The 15,160-nt window shown below is 43.5% G+C and overlaps 1 protein-coding gene and 1 non-coding gene across 2 annotated transcripts in view; both read left to right on the top strand.

Annotated features, from left to right (window-relative positions):
* Me2 (malic enzyme 2) overlaps positions 1–1,151 on the top strand; it is a 48,663-nt gene extending 47,512 nt beyond the window's left edge. Inside the window, exon 16 of the mRNA XM_052742491.1 lies at positions 362–1,151. Coding sequence (XP_052598451.1) covers positions 362–529 — 168 coding nt within the window. The 3' untranslated portion in view covers positions 530–1,151. The remainder of the gene's footprint in view (positions 1–361) is intronic.
* Positions 1,152–11,411: 10,260 nt separating this feature from the next.
* Positions 11,412–11,518, top strand: LOC128113140 (U6 spliceosomal RNA). The gene has a single exon (XR_008219360.1). It is a non-coding gene; the product is annotated as a U6 spliceosomal RNA (small nuclear RNA).
* The last annotated feature ends 3,642 nt before the right edge of the window (positions 11,519–15,160 follow it).

Raw genomic sequence — 15,160 nt, 5'->3', positions numbered from 1 at the left:
GCCTTTCAGCAGGGCTGTGGGAATGCTGGCTGGTACATATATCACTTGCATGTAGATTTCCCTACTAGAATTTCAATTTGTTTGTTGAATCTAGAGAAATACTATAATTCTTTTCTACATCAAGAAAGGTGACCAGAACATATTCAAGTTGTCATGAGATGACAGATAATTTTTATTTTATCTTTCAAATTTTGCATAATTTTAAAATAATTTGAAATTAGTCAAAGTAATATTATTTTATATTTTGGAAAAAGAAAAGTGCCATTTTTCTGTATTTGCGTCTGTGTGTTGTGATGCTACTTTAGTTCTCTGATAGGTTAACATTCAGAGCCTAAACACAGGAATGCTGTTTCTTTTCCAGGTTGCAGAATACCTGTATGCTAATAAAATGGCTTTCCGATACCCAGAACCTGAAGACAAGGCCAAGTACATTAAAGAGAGAATATGGCGGAGTGATTATGTTTCCCTGCTGCCAGATGTGTACGATTGGCCAGAGTCTTCATTGAAGCCTCCTCAGATATCAGAATAGACGCTTTCCCATTGAGGCGCTCCATGCTGCAGGGAACCACTATTTTTAGACAAAGAGATAACACTCTCAGAGTTGCAGTCGTCTCTGTGTTATTCCTCCGCACCACTTTGCCTGGCATTTTTTTTTTCCCCGTGAATCTCTTTCTTTGGGAACAGCTATGTTGAATATACTGTTAATGCCCACCCGCGCCCACAGTCCGGTACTACGAATGCTTTAGTTCTGCTGGAGGTCGCCCCGTGTGCTCCTGTTTGAGCCTGCCACGGTGTTTTTGCTGTTACATGAATGTATCTTCCACTTCCACTCAGTTCCTCAAGGGCTGTGGATATGAATACAAAATGTTGAGAAGAAACCAAAATTTAACCTAACTCCAAAGAAAAACTGTCAGTAGCTAAAACTGTTCTTTTATATATGCTTCATTTTACTTTCATGCTCTGGAATCCTTTTGTAGTAGACAGATATGGGGAAATATGAAAAAAATTCCCGATTTCCTAGAACTAAATCGTGGCTAACTATAACATTATAGCAGAGTGGGAGGAGCCACCACTGCCTTTAGACAGGCTGAGCAGTCATCTGCAACAGTGTACAAAAAACCACTTTTGTCTAATAAAAGTCATACCTTACATTTCATTGTTTCAGCTACATTATCTTATTGACCGAACAGAAACTTAGGTGTGTTGATTATGAAAACACAGTTTCATCATCTTCAATTCTAGTTGAGGGAGGGTTATCTACCTAACATCTTAGGACAACTGTCATGTGCTTTGGAAATCCTATCTGAAGTACTTCACCACAGTCTATACCTTTTTTTCTGTCCCCTGTGTTCTTTATTTTGCAGTAGTTAGAGATTCTCCTATGACACGTTCCTTTGAATATTGGTAGTGACATCTTTCTCTGCTGAGAATGGATAATAGGTTTCCAAGCTCAGTGGATATAAAGAAAGTAGAATTAGACCAGGAAATGCCTTCTTTTGTTTTCTCATGGCAGGGTCTCACTATGTAGCTCAGGCTGTCCTAGAACTCCCTCTGTAGACCAGGCTGGCCTAGAACTCAGAGGTCTTACCTGCCTCTGCCTCCAGAGTGCTGGGATTAAAGGTGTGTACCACCACACCTGGCAGGAAATGTCGTTTTTTTTTTTTTTTTTTTTGGTTTTTCGAGACAGGGTTTCTCTGTAGTTTTGCGCCTTTCCTGGAACTCACTTGGTAGTCCAGGCTGGCCTCGAACTCACAGAGATCCGCCTGGCTCTGCCTCCCGAGTGCTGGGATTAAAGGCGTGCACCACCACTGCCCGGCCGAAATGTCGTTTTTATCCCAGGAAGATGTTAAGCACTGTATGAAGATGTCAGTGTTCATGGGTCACATGTTGGGGATTCTGAAGGAACTCTCTGAAGTGTTTTGAGAAATAGCAGTGTGGCTGGGACATTTGCCTATCTCAGTGCTTTGAGGGACAAAGCTTGTTTTTGTTTTGAGACCAGCAAGCTGGTCTGGAACTCACTAAATGTCCCTGGCTTGCTTCCAAGTGCTGAGATCATAGTTATGAACCACATACTCAGGGACAGAACTTAAAAATGCTCACCCTGGAATGGATGCAGTACAAAGCAATTCATAGGTACATATCACAGTACATATTTCATACTCTGTAGGTGGAAAGGACCACTTTTCCAGCTTCCTGCTTAAAGAGATTGAAATTCTGATATTTAAGACTGCTTAATGTGCACCAGACCCCAGGTTCAGTCCACAGGACCACCCCCAAAAGAAGGTTTGAAATGGCATTTCCATTTTAAGTATGGGTAGATATGGTGGTGAATAGTAGTCAGAAGTCTGTTTAGTAAAATAAGTAAATCATAGTTTTATTCATCTAAAGATGAAAGATTATACAGGCATGGGTCCAGCACTGAGGCAAGAGGACCTCAAGTTCGAAGCCAACTGGACTACTTAGTATCATCCTGTCTAGAAAAAAACCCACAAAATGAAAGCAAGATGGTTCAGTGGTTAAGGCCCTTGTTCCCAAGCCTTGACACTTAAATTTATTCCTGGGACTCGTGGTGGAAAGAAAGAACCAACTTCCAGAAGTTGTCCTCTGACACACACACACTACACACACACACACACACACACACACACACACTACACACACACACACCATAAATGTAACAAAAATCATGAAATAGGTTTATTTTTTTTATGTTCTTGTTAACATTATGTATGTAAAATCTTAGTTTGGAACACTGCAGGTATAAAAATTGCCAGCTTTTTGCTTATTTACTGAAGGTGAGGACATATGCTGAATTAAAGTAGTCTTACCAAGACGTTGCTTATTAAATATCTAGTACAATTCACAGCAGTCATTTTTAAGGAGAATATGGCAAAATGAAATACAACCTGCTTATAAACATTAATTATTGGATGCCAGTTTCGATGTTTTTTAATCTAAGAGTGGGAGGCCATGATGGCATCATATTGAGGGGGAGAAATATTTGGGCCTTCCATGGGTAATTTTGCCAAGCAAGAAGGTAATTATTTGGAAGAGTGGTAATGGGCTTATACTCAGTGGAGTAGATGAGCTTCCAGTCATCAGTAGGAAAAGGGTCCCTGTTTTCTTTCTTTCCATTGTGATGCACAGATGTTAATGTTCTAAGAGTTTCTAAGAGTGGCTTCTTAACTACAAGTTTGCTTCAGAATCACTGAACTTTTAAATGGCCATTATCTCTCCTCCCCGCCTTCAGACGCCTAAATGACCTCCTAGGGAGGGGAGCCCTGGCAGGTATTTTCAGCGGAACCCCCAGGGTTCTGATGGGCACCTTGTTCTCACAATCACTGCCGTAATGTGGGACATCAGGGTCATCTGGATGGTTGGCCCCATGCTGCTGGTGCTGCTGGTGCAGTTTCAGGATGGGGTTCACAACCTTGCAATTTTTTTTCTTATTTTTTATTAAATTAATTTTCATACACTGTATTTTGATCCTGTTTCTCCTCCCGATCTTCCCCATACTCCTACCCACTTGATGTTCATTCTCTGGGTCTCTGCTTCCTCAACAACAAAGATGACAAATGGAGTGTCACTGGGTATATTAACACACTCCAGGGGACTGTCACTGGGTATGTCAACACACTCTAGGGCAGTCCCCATGCCTAGGAGTAGTCGTCTAACACAAAACAGACTCATGTTTTTCTGTCTGGGTGTGTACTTTTGTTTTGGCTTACTGTTTGGTTGTTGAGGTCTCAGATTTCTAATGACCTCACTGGTGGTGCCCATGTGGTTGGAGAGAACTGGCCAGGCGGTTTTACGTTGCACGCACTTTTACATTAGTGCTCAGACGCTGTATGCTTCAACATGTATGGAAAGAGTCCGCTGAAATTACCCTATACGGAATAGCTTGCATCTAATTTTCCTTAGTTGATACAGGATATTTTTGGAGGTTAATAAGGAAGCTTTAGATATATTTTTTTTCTGAAAACATAATCTGTAATACTTTATTAAGCTCATAGAATCTAGTGACCAGTTTGTATTTGTGAAACAGCAGCTGTCCAATGGCTATTTGTGGGGTGGTGTTCTTCGTTCTCTAGAAGGACTTGCTGGTCCTTGACTTTTCTCTAAATTCCTGGCTTCTGGAGAAGAGATTTTACAAAGTTACTGATGAATTCAGACTGACGTCCTACGGAGTGCAGAGCGGAACATTCGTTATTGCTCCCACAGGGGATGGTGACGTGCAAAGAGCCTTGCCTTTGGGGAAAGTACAGATGTCCCTGGAGCTTTTTGTTTGGGGCTTTCTTGTCAGTGTTCTGGAGTTCACCTACACAGAACCAGCCCTAGTACAAATCTCAAAGCTCCTTACTGGGATTCCATTTCCAGAATCCCGCAGGGAACAGCAGCAGCATCCTGTTGCCATTCAAGATGTACTCCAGTGCAGACAGACATGTTGCTGACTGCACACCTGGACGTGTCTGTTACCAACCAGTGTGATTTACACTTTGTACATGATGTTAAAACGAGACTCACTAGCCAGAGGTTCTGCGAGCCTCTAATCCCAGCACATGGGAAGTAGGAGGAGAAGGATTGGGAGTTAAAGGCCACCTTCAACAACGGAGGTCAAGCCAGCCTGGGTTCCGTGAGACCCTGCCTCACAAACCCAAACCCCTAAAGATGAGCGAACGATACGCACTAGATACGTTAAATGTTCAAGATAATTCAGCTGTAGAAAAACTACCTCATCTGAAGTCAGATGTCTTAATATGTGCTGGAAGAAAGAGTGCTGGGTTTATGTTTTTTTTTTTGTTGTTGTTGGTTTTTCGAGACAGGGTTTCTCTGTGTAGCTTTGCGCTTGTCCTGGAACTCACTTGGTAGTCCAGGCTGGCCTCGAACTCACAGAGATCCGCCTGGCTCTGCCTCCCGAGTGCTGGGATTAAAGGCGTGCGCCACCACCGCCCGGCTGGGTTTATGTTTTTTCTTTCAAATTTCAAGACATTCAGGTAGTCCAAAGGAGGACATGCCTTGGGGAACTCTCTAATCTTTCCTGGCACTTAAAGTATCGCTTAGGTTTTAAAGCAATATCTTAAAGAAAATTGTGTCCCTCAGAGAGAAAAAGGAAATGGTCTAAATAGTTGGTTTGTGTTACTTTCACATTTAATTTTACCTTGTGTGCTTCCAGGAAAGGCCCAGGCTAGCACACAAGTAAGTGTATCTTTGGCTAAGTAATTATTTCCCCAATAAATAGACTCTTTAATTTTTTTTCTGCCACATAAAAATATATGTGCAGTCTGAGTACCTTAGACATTGTTCCTACACTTCATATCCTCTAAGTCTTAGACACCCAGACATCTGTTGGTTTATATTCCTCGGTTTTCAGGACCTTTGTTTGCTTTCACTGGGCCTTTTTATTTCTGATTTGGGGGCAGGGCCATTGTAATGTCGTCAAGCCTTACACTTGTGACTTAGCCACCCCCCTGCCCCACCCCCACCCCTGTGCCGGAATGGTCTGCGCACATTCTAGAAAGTGTTTTCTCTTTTCTAACTGTGTGCTTCCAGAAAATCATTGCTTTCGTGGGGTCATTGGGTTGTCACCAATGCATTCCATGTGCAGTTGCCAAGTCATGACAGACTCACCCGTGTGGCTGTGCCTACCCCGTGTCAGGCGTTCGAAGCATCTTGCACGTTTACACTGGATCACTGTGTTTCTGACCCTGTATTACAAACAAGGACAGAGTCCTAGGGACGTTAAAGAGCTCGCGGTGAGCTGCCAAGCTGGGGCTCAGCTCAGACCCCTGTCAACGAAGGGCCGGCCACTGCAGCCAATTTTATCTGAGTGGAAATTCTTCACCTATTTGTACAAGATTAGTTTTGAGTCCTCTTGAATGCATTTTACCAGTTCATGTGATTTTTTTCCCCTTTGTTCCTACTTAATAATTCAAATACCCTACAAACCCCTTATTTGTTAAGTATTGGGTGTGTTTATTAAGGGGGTTTTTGGTTTGGTTTGGTTTGAATGTGATAGGTATACCAAAGATTCTCAATAGCTAACACTGACAGCTCTAGATTTGGTAATATTCACAGAGCCACCAGCTACTGTCACTTTCCTTTTTCATCACTCACTTTGTGAATCTGCTCCTGTCAGCGCACACCTGGAACATACGCGCACCTGGAACATACTGTCGGTGACGTTTATTGTATTATGTGCACACACAACTTCAATGAAGGAGGGCTATGTGTGGAATAAGGAATTTCTGGAAAGCCATGTTCGCTAAGTATTTGATAAAATTTCTACCCAGTGTTTTTATTGTACTTTGCCTAATAAGCTTTAACATCAGCAGGAGGTAAAACTGTATTTTTCCACTTGGTGTTATTGTCTCCCCTTCAGTGATATCAGCAGCCATCAGTTGCTGACTTGGAGAAACCACACATTGCATGTCATCGCTCAGCTTTTCTCACCTTTGTGTTAAGGTAAAATAACGGGATGACTAGTCTTGTGGTGATTCCCTAATGGAGAGTTTATCATGCTGTGTTGACTTCTTACACATAGTCCCGAGACTGGTATAAAAACTTGATCATTATGGGAACTATTTTTCCTTTTTTGTGATTTATTATTACTTGTAATGAGATGTGTTCTTATATTTTCTTAGTAAAATTTTTCTTAAGCATAAATTGTTGGTGACCTCGTTTTTTATTAATTAAATTTATTCATTTATTTTACATCCATCCCAGCCGCAGTTTCCCCTCCCTCCTCTCCTCCCATTCCCTCCCCCGACCCTTCCCCATCCACTCCTCCTCTATTTCTGTTCAGAAAAGGCAGGCTTCCCATGGGTATCAACAAGGCATAGCATATCAAGTTGCTGCAGGACTAAGCTCCTCCCATTGTATTATAAAGGCTGGGCAAAGCAACCCAGTATGAGGAATAGGTTCCCCAAACCAGCCGAAGCATTAGGGACAGCCCCTGCTCCAGTTGCTAGGAGTCCTACAAGTAGACCAAGCTACACAACTGAGTGACCTTGTTTTTAAAGAGTGTATAGGGTACCTTTAAAGCTTGGTATTATTGAGAGTCCCTCCTTTCCTCTCCTCTCTTCCCAGATACTTGACCCCTCGGGGATTTGTTATACTTAACTCACAGGTAGAACACAACTTTGCTCCTCATCTTTACCCTTTATTTTCTTCTGTTCCATTTCCTACTCTTTGTATCTCCTTATTTAGATTAATTGCAATGGTAAAGGAGACCCGAACTCCATGCCAACACTTTTAGAAAAGCGTGCTGATTTGATGGGGGAGGTGCGTGTTGTAATCAGTAGCGACCACTGTTTACCCAATCCAGCACTGTTCTAGGTATCTGGCAGAATAACTCATTAAACTTCATAACACTTAGGGGATGTCAATATTTCCCTGTTTACAGATGCAAAATCTGAGGCCAGAGTGGTGTCAAGTATCTGAGACGGCAATGGTAAGATTCAAGCCTCCCCCATCACAGTCTGATGGAACCTCAGTCCCCTGAGGTTCTAAGGCGGACTCTCCGGACGAAATCTCCGGTCAGTGCAGCAAAGGGTGACTACAGAACCTGTCATTGTCAGTTGGTCAAAATCACCAACTTCAAGAAACCCTTCCTGTTGCCTGGCATGTCCCTGTGATACCCACTCTGTCAGATCTCCTGCATCTCAGACATCGTCCTGCACCTTCATGCTCTGCAGATACCTGGCTTCCGGCTCACAGAGAAAGAGAATGATCAGAAGAGGGCGCCCTGGCGCTCTCTCACCATCATTCTCCAGGCTTGCAACTCATCTAGGCTTGTGTTCTGTTGCATGTAAATCATTACATAGGACATCAGGGGTTGGGGATTTAGCTCAGTGGTAGAGCGATTGCCTAGCAAGCGCAAGGCCCTGGGTTTGGTCTTCAGCTCCAGAAAAAAAAAAAAAAAAAAAGGACATCAACCCCAGCCAAGGCCACCCTGATCAGGATGGAACCAGATAAAAACAAGAGCTTTCTGTAAACCTTGTCTGTACCTAGTTAAACACACAAGCATTGATTGCTGAGACCACAAAAAACGATCATCCCCCTCCCTCTCCTGGCCAGGATGATCAAGATGATCAAGTGCTGATTCTTGGCGGAGAGCTTATTGAGATTAGCTGTCCTAGAAGTGTCTCTGCTTTCTGACACCCCCCAATCCTGAGTGAACCTCAACTTCAGTGCTCCTGCAAGTTCACCTAACCAGATCCACCTCTTGCAAGAGGTCTAGTTATTCACTTTTTAAAATTTGTCTATGGAGTCAGGGGATCAAATCCTCATGCATGCAAGGTAAGCCTTCTGAGCTCAGCTCAGAGAGTACTAACTTATTAAGACACCCCATATTTCCCTGCAGTATACATACTCCCTCACAGAAATAAGCAATGGCCCGACTTGGTGAGCTACACATACATTCCTAGAGGCCTTTGGCTAGAAGACACTGACAACCTCCAACCACACACACCTAAACAAACAAAAGCACCAGGACCATGTGCTCTTTGGGCTCTGGGCTCATTGCCGCTCTGTCCGAGAGCTTGGTGCCATTGGGTCTGCTGTCTTGCTGGCCGTCAGTCCTCCCTCCCTCCCTCCCTCCCACCCACCCTCTGCAGTTCACTAGCACCGGGATGCAAACATGCTTCAACTTCCCTCATCCTGAAAGTAGTGTGGCGAGGGCTCGTGGATGCTCTTCCTCTCAGGATGTCGCCCCCAAACAAAACTCAGCAAAGGAATTTTGAGCTAACTTCTTCTTCCTGGCCTCAGTTCTCATTGTCCAATCTCTGGCAGTAGTGGCGACTGAACCCAGGGCTTGCCACAGGCTCAGCAAATGCTTCCCCACCGAGCTGCACAGCCAGTCCCCCTCGGCTTTGTCCTGTATCACTCCATTGAGGCCTTCACACAGATCCCACACTCAGAGATCTTCCCATTGCTAATCAAAGGCCAAATTTAAATTGCCATAATCCCGTATGCATACATACAGGTCATTTCTTCTGGCTTTTATATTTGTTTTGACCAGGGGCAGGGGCGGGAAGATGGTTATGTCCACGTAACAGGGCAGGTGCAGGAAGAATGCCAGGGACTTGGCAGCCTTGACTCGGAGCACAGAGTTTACTGTTTGCCTCATCATTCCCTCTCTCTTCCTCCTTTGTCACTCTGTACACATAAAGGTTATTTTCAGAATGACTGAGAATGGGCTGCAGACATGGTGTTCCTTTACCCCAGGCTACACACTGGACCTCCAAAGCCGCCTCCACACTCACTGCACCTCTGCCTGGAACTCTCAGAGTTCACAACATCTGCACCTCCTTCAGCTTTCAGGGCTATCACTTCAGGAAGGCTTTCTCTGACTCACCCTCTAATAACTGCAGCCGAGACTCCCCAGCACCCCTCTCCAATTTTCTCCCCTATCTGATACAGTGAGAACACTTATTTATTTGCCTCTCCTCAACTGAGCAAGAATGCTATGAATACGAGGCTTTTTCCTTTCATGTTTACAAAAACACCTGAATTTCTCCCCCAGCATCCCCACCACAGCCTCCTGACCTCTGGTATGTGTGGATTTCCCTTCACCCCTGCCCCGCCCCCGAGGAAGCAATGCTGCAGCCCACAGGATCTCAGTTTCAATTCTTTCACTGTCTACCTGGAGACTCGGGTGTGGCAACCACGAGAATGCTTTCATCATGTCGGATTAGGAGCCACAAGTGCCACACTCTGAAATCATCTTCCCTTTGAACTTGGAAGACAGGCTGCCTTTGGACTCTCTCAGCCAACAACTTAGGGCAGCAGGCAGAGACTGGCAGGCCCTTTCCTAGGAGCCAAGGACTGACTTCTAAAGGGCAACACCAGTCCATGGCTCCCCAGTGGTCTTGCAGAACAAAACTGTATTTCCATGTGCTTTCTTGTCCACACCTGTCTTCCTTACCTGTCTCCTGCACACTGCATCACATTTCCATCGTTTTGAAGGCTCTCACAGCCTTGCTTGCTCCCTCCCTGCTCTGACCAAACAGGTCTCCTAATATGTTCCTTGCAGGTTTAATTTCATTTTGTGTGTTTCTTGGAAGGCCCAGGCTAGCACAGATGATTCTGGAAATGCGTCTGCAGATAGGAAGGAAACACTAAAATGATGGGAACTATTGGTGAGGTAATTAGAATTTCTGTATTCTTAATACATACCATTCTCTCCTCCCACCCCCAGATTTACTGTCCCAGCTTCAGTCTATACTGTGAAATAACCTCAGACAGTTTGGAAATATGCTATTAAATAAGGTACTTTAAATTTAATGGCAATACCAAAAAAGTTTTACGTGAGTAAGGTTCAGGTACCCTCTACTGCATTATGACTAGGAATTAATGAAAACAAGTCTTAAAACAACTCTCATATTCAATAAGCAAATATTCTATTAACAAGCAGACTTACATTATTAGTCAGCCTTAGTTTTAGAGGGCTATCATAGTAAAATGCTAGAGATGAGCAATTAAACAACAGGAATTTGTTTTCACATAGCTCTAGAGGCTGAAGCTACGGGACAGCTAAACCATCTTGGTTGGTTTCTGGTGAGGGTCCTCCTCCCAGCTTGGATATTAACTCCCCCATCCTTGGAAGATGAATCCAAGACCCACAGGGGATGCTGGACGCTGTCAGAAGTCAGATGAGGGAGCTGAGCTCCGTGATGTTATCTTCAGAAGCCTGAAGATTTCCCATAATCTTTTAGGAACCTCGACGCAGGACAAACAGAGAATCATGGCTTCAGTACGGAAAAGAACTCAAGAGCTCATCAGTATGAAGCAGAATTGGAGATTTTATTCAAGATACTCTAATGCAGTACGGGTATGGTGGTGCACCCCTTTAATCTCAGCAATCAGAAGGCAGAGGTAAGGTAGATCTTTGTGAATTCTCAGCCAGCCTGGTCTACATAGCAAGTGCCAGAACAGCCAGGGCTATATAGAGAAACCCTGTCTCAAAACAAACAAGCAAACAAATAAATAAGTAAATAAAGTATTTTAATACAGGTTTTCAGCATGAGATGAGGGTTAAGAGAAAGTAAGCTGGTCAGAAAGAACCTATAACATACTCAGATGTCAAGTGGGCTCAAGGAAGCCCTGCCATTGCTCTCTTAGTATTAGATATGGCTCCGTTTTGGTGGCTTTCAGGTTACATCTTAAAAGGCTAGTAAGAGGGGCTAGAGAGATGGCTCGGCAGTTAAGACCACTGGCTGTCCTTCCAGAGGACCTGGGTTCGGTTCTCAACACCTACCCGGTAGCTCCTAGCTCTCTGTAACTCCAGTTGCAGAGGATCTGATGCCCCCTTCTGGCCTCTATGAGTGCTGCATGCAAGTGGTGCACAGGCACTCATGCAGATAAAACACCCATACCCATAAGATACATTTTTTTAAAAAAAGTTATTAAGGGTGCTCACTTCAGCAGCACACATACTAAAGTTAGAACAACACAGAGAAGACTAGCATGGCCCCTGTGCAAGGATGACATGCAAATTTGTGAAGCAGTCAGTATTTTTATACTCATGGGAGGCCTGCCCCTTTCTGAACAGAAACAGAGGAGGAGTGGGTTGAGGGGATTGAATCCGATTTTTTCTTTGGACCGTCAGCTCACAAGTAATGACATGATGTCTTATTATTAATTATGAAAGCTTGTCCTTAGCTTAGGCTTGTCCCACTAACTCTTATAACTTAAATTAACCTGTTTTTATTAATCTATGCTTACCATGTGGCTTTTTACCTTTCTTTCATTCTGTATGTCAATTCCCTGTGTCTCATTGGCATCTCACTGGTGTAATTCACATGCCTAGATTCCTCCTTCTCTCTTTGTCTCTCCCCGGAAATCCTGCCTATCCTCCCTGCCTAGCTATTGGCCCGTTCAGCTATTTATTACACCAATCACAACAATTCATCTTCACAGTGTACAAATATCCCACAACATTCCCCCTCTTTGTCTAAATAAAAAGGAAAGGTTTTAACTCTAACATAGTAAAAACTATACACAATAAGAACAGTTATTAAGTAAGAATTACATTCACAATGTACAGTCCATTTGTATTTGGCATATTCAGAGAAAATACTCTATTACCTATCTTATCTTGATGAATACAAAGTTTTATACCTAGACCATTTTCTATTATAATTTATATTACCATCCTAACAATATCTTTTTAGACCTTAAAACATTTTCTTAGATAAACAACTTAAGCTTTTATGTCTCCCAACCTTATACACTTTACACCTCTTTTGGGAGTTTCTTTTTCAAATTTGGCAACAAGGAAAACTGTAACTGTAACTATCTAGTCTTCAACCCCATCAAAGACCCAAGAAGGATATACTATTACCTGAGTAAACAGGAAGTGCAGAGCAAAAAACCTCCCAAAACTATAGAAATGACAGAGACATCTGGCTGTCTGGACAGTCACCCAAGGTTTCTCTGCAATGTTGAGGCATCCACCTTCAACTTACAGGCCTAGAATATCTGACAGACTTTTCTGTGAAGCAGGAATTTTGAAGGACTGCCCTACCTTGTCTTGACAAAGTTTGGCAGTTGCTTCCTTTTGTGTCCTCTTGTCCAGTTTGAACAGCATACTGTCAGCAGTCGAGGCAAGGGCAGTTTGTTGCCCAAATGGCTAGCTTTGTCACATTGAAAGCAAACTCCATATGGAAGTTCTTCAAAGTCCATCATCCTTTTTTGAAGTATTGGTGCTGCCAGAAACAGAAGTATCTCACTGTCATGAAAAACCTTGTGTTATTAAAACATTTTAAATGCCATATTCTACAGGTCTCTGAAGTGTTTAAAGATCATCTATCTATTTAGAATATATCTCTGTTTGACCTTGAAGAGATACCTAACATGACTGTAAGTTTGATTGTTATAGATGACTAACTACTAACTTGTCCTTCTTTATTGTTCTAAATATCTTTCAAGGACTAGAAATTTACATTACATTTTAAAATGAGCTGCATAGGTACCATACCTTAAACAAGAGTAGAAACTTATATACAGTATAACAAAAATAATCTTAAATTTGTATCAATATATAAAAATCCATACCAATGTAAAATATTTGAGACTAGTAGTTGTTCAAAAGTGGACTTAACAATCTACCCTTTTATCCATCATTTCTATACTATATCCCCCCTTTTCCCCCTCAGAAAGAGATCTGAATCTAATCTCCTTTGTTCAGTGTTTTTCCTGACCATGACCAACAACAACTTGTAACCAACCCCTATAAACAATGACAAGCATCCATACATAATCCATTGAATGATCAAAAACTACCTACTTGGGAATGTGGGCATCATGTTCTCTAGACTGCTTCCTGTTATCTGGGGGCAACAGCCTCTTTAGGTGACCCAGAGAAAATTGGGATAATGGTCAAGTCCTGGGAGAGCTGGCTGTATCATTTGTTGCCCAGTCTGTGTGTAGTGGGAAAGTGCAGGGCTCATCTGAAGTTCTGGCTGGAGTAGTGCATGTGGTTGAACCATCTCGGCTAGCCACTTTGAAGTTGTGCTGGATGCAGAATGTTGGGGAAACTGCAACAGAAGTACTCTGAGATGTGGTGATATTGTGTCCCCCAATACATTGTGCACCCTAATAAACTTACCTGGGGTCAGAGAACAGAAAAGCCACTAGACAGACATAGAGACCAGAAAATGGTGGCACACGTGCCTTTAATCCTAGAATTCCAGAGACAGAGACCCGTCTGGATCTCTGTGAGTTTAAAGCCACACTGGAAACAGTCAGGCATGGTGACACACGCCTTTAATCCCAGGAAGTGATGGCCGGAAGCAGAAAGGTATATCAGGCATGAGGACCAGGAACTAAGTCTTGTTAAACTTTTAGCTTTTAGCAGCAGTTTAGCTGAGATCCATTCGGATGAGGATTCTGAGGCATCCAGTTTGAGGAAACAGGATCGGCTGAGACGTTATCGAGGTGAGGCTAGCTGTGGCTTGTTCTGCTTCTCTAATCTTTCAGCATTCACCCCAATACCTGGCTCCAGGTTTGTTTTTATTAATAAGACCTTTTAAGATTATGCTACACTGAGAGGCTGGATCACCTGGGCTACTTGTCTTCACTGGAGTCTGGTCCTTTTTTCTGAAAACATACAAACTTTCAAAGGTAACATATATATCTGCATTAGCACGAGTATGGAATATGTGTTTTGTACAAATCAGCTAAAGATGATTTTCTGTTTTCTGTTTGAACAGTAAAAGGCATCTGACAACTTTAATTTAGCCATTTTACTTTACATGAAAAGTCATTTATAATCCAATTTGTTCCATGGAAACAGAAAAAACAAACAAAAACCAAGCAAATGCAAACAATGAATACTTATACATAGTCATACATAAAGACTGATTAAGAAAAACCAGAGTGATCTGCGTTGCCCCATGGGGTAATGGTACCATCCATGCCCCTGCTACTGCTGAGGACCACATCTGGGTCCATGGTCCTACTTCAGCCACAGTCTGTGTTGCCACCAAAGACCATACAGATGCTCGGGTTCTAAGCTGCCACCTGTGGCCATGTTGGGGTCCAAAGGACGTGCCACTGCCGGGGGCTAGGCTGATCTGAGTGGCCTGTTCTGCCACCTGGGGCCTGAGCTTCTGCCAAGGGCCCTGTCAGGATCCGTGGCCCTAATACAATCGGGTTCTGTGTGTATGTCTTTAGCTCCTATTACCAACAAAGGCTGTGCAGATGGCTGGTGTCTGGGCCGACACTTGAGGCCATGTTTGTGTTTGAGGGTCATACTGCCACCGGGGCCATTCAGATAGGGTGGCCTGCACTGCTACCTGGGGCTATGGTGACATCCAGGCCAAACTGTAGCTGGGAGCCATGTCTGGGTCTACGGCCCTACTGCAGCCAGGCTCTGTGTTGATGTCCATGTCTCCTGTTACCATCGAAGGCTGTGCAGATGGCCAGGATCTGAGCTGCCACCTAGGGCCATGTTGGAGTCTGGGGACCACACTGTTGCTGAGCCCGTGCCAATCTGAGAGGCCTGTGCTGCCACCAGGGGCCATGGTGACATCTGGGCCCAAGCTGCTGCTGCTGGTCATGTCTAGGTCTGTGGTCCTGCTGCCCCTAAGGTCTGCATTGATGTCCGTTGCCTGTGTTACCACAGCGGCCCATGTGAATCATGTGTTGAACCATGTGT

Source organism: Peromyscus californicus, unplaced genomic scaffold (assembly GCF_007827085.1).
Source record: "Peromyscus californicus insignis strain IS unplaced genomic scaffold, ASM782708v3 Scaffold_17__1_contigs__length_78620276, whole genome shotgun sequence".
In the NCBI taxonomy this organism is placed as follows: domain Eukaryota; kingdom Metazoa; phylum Chordata; class Mammalia; order Rodentia; family Cricetidae; genus Peromyscus; species Peromyscus californicus.
This window is presented reverse-complemented; position numbering and strand designations above follow the sequence as displayed.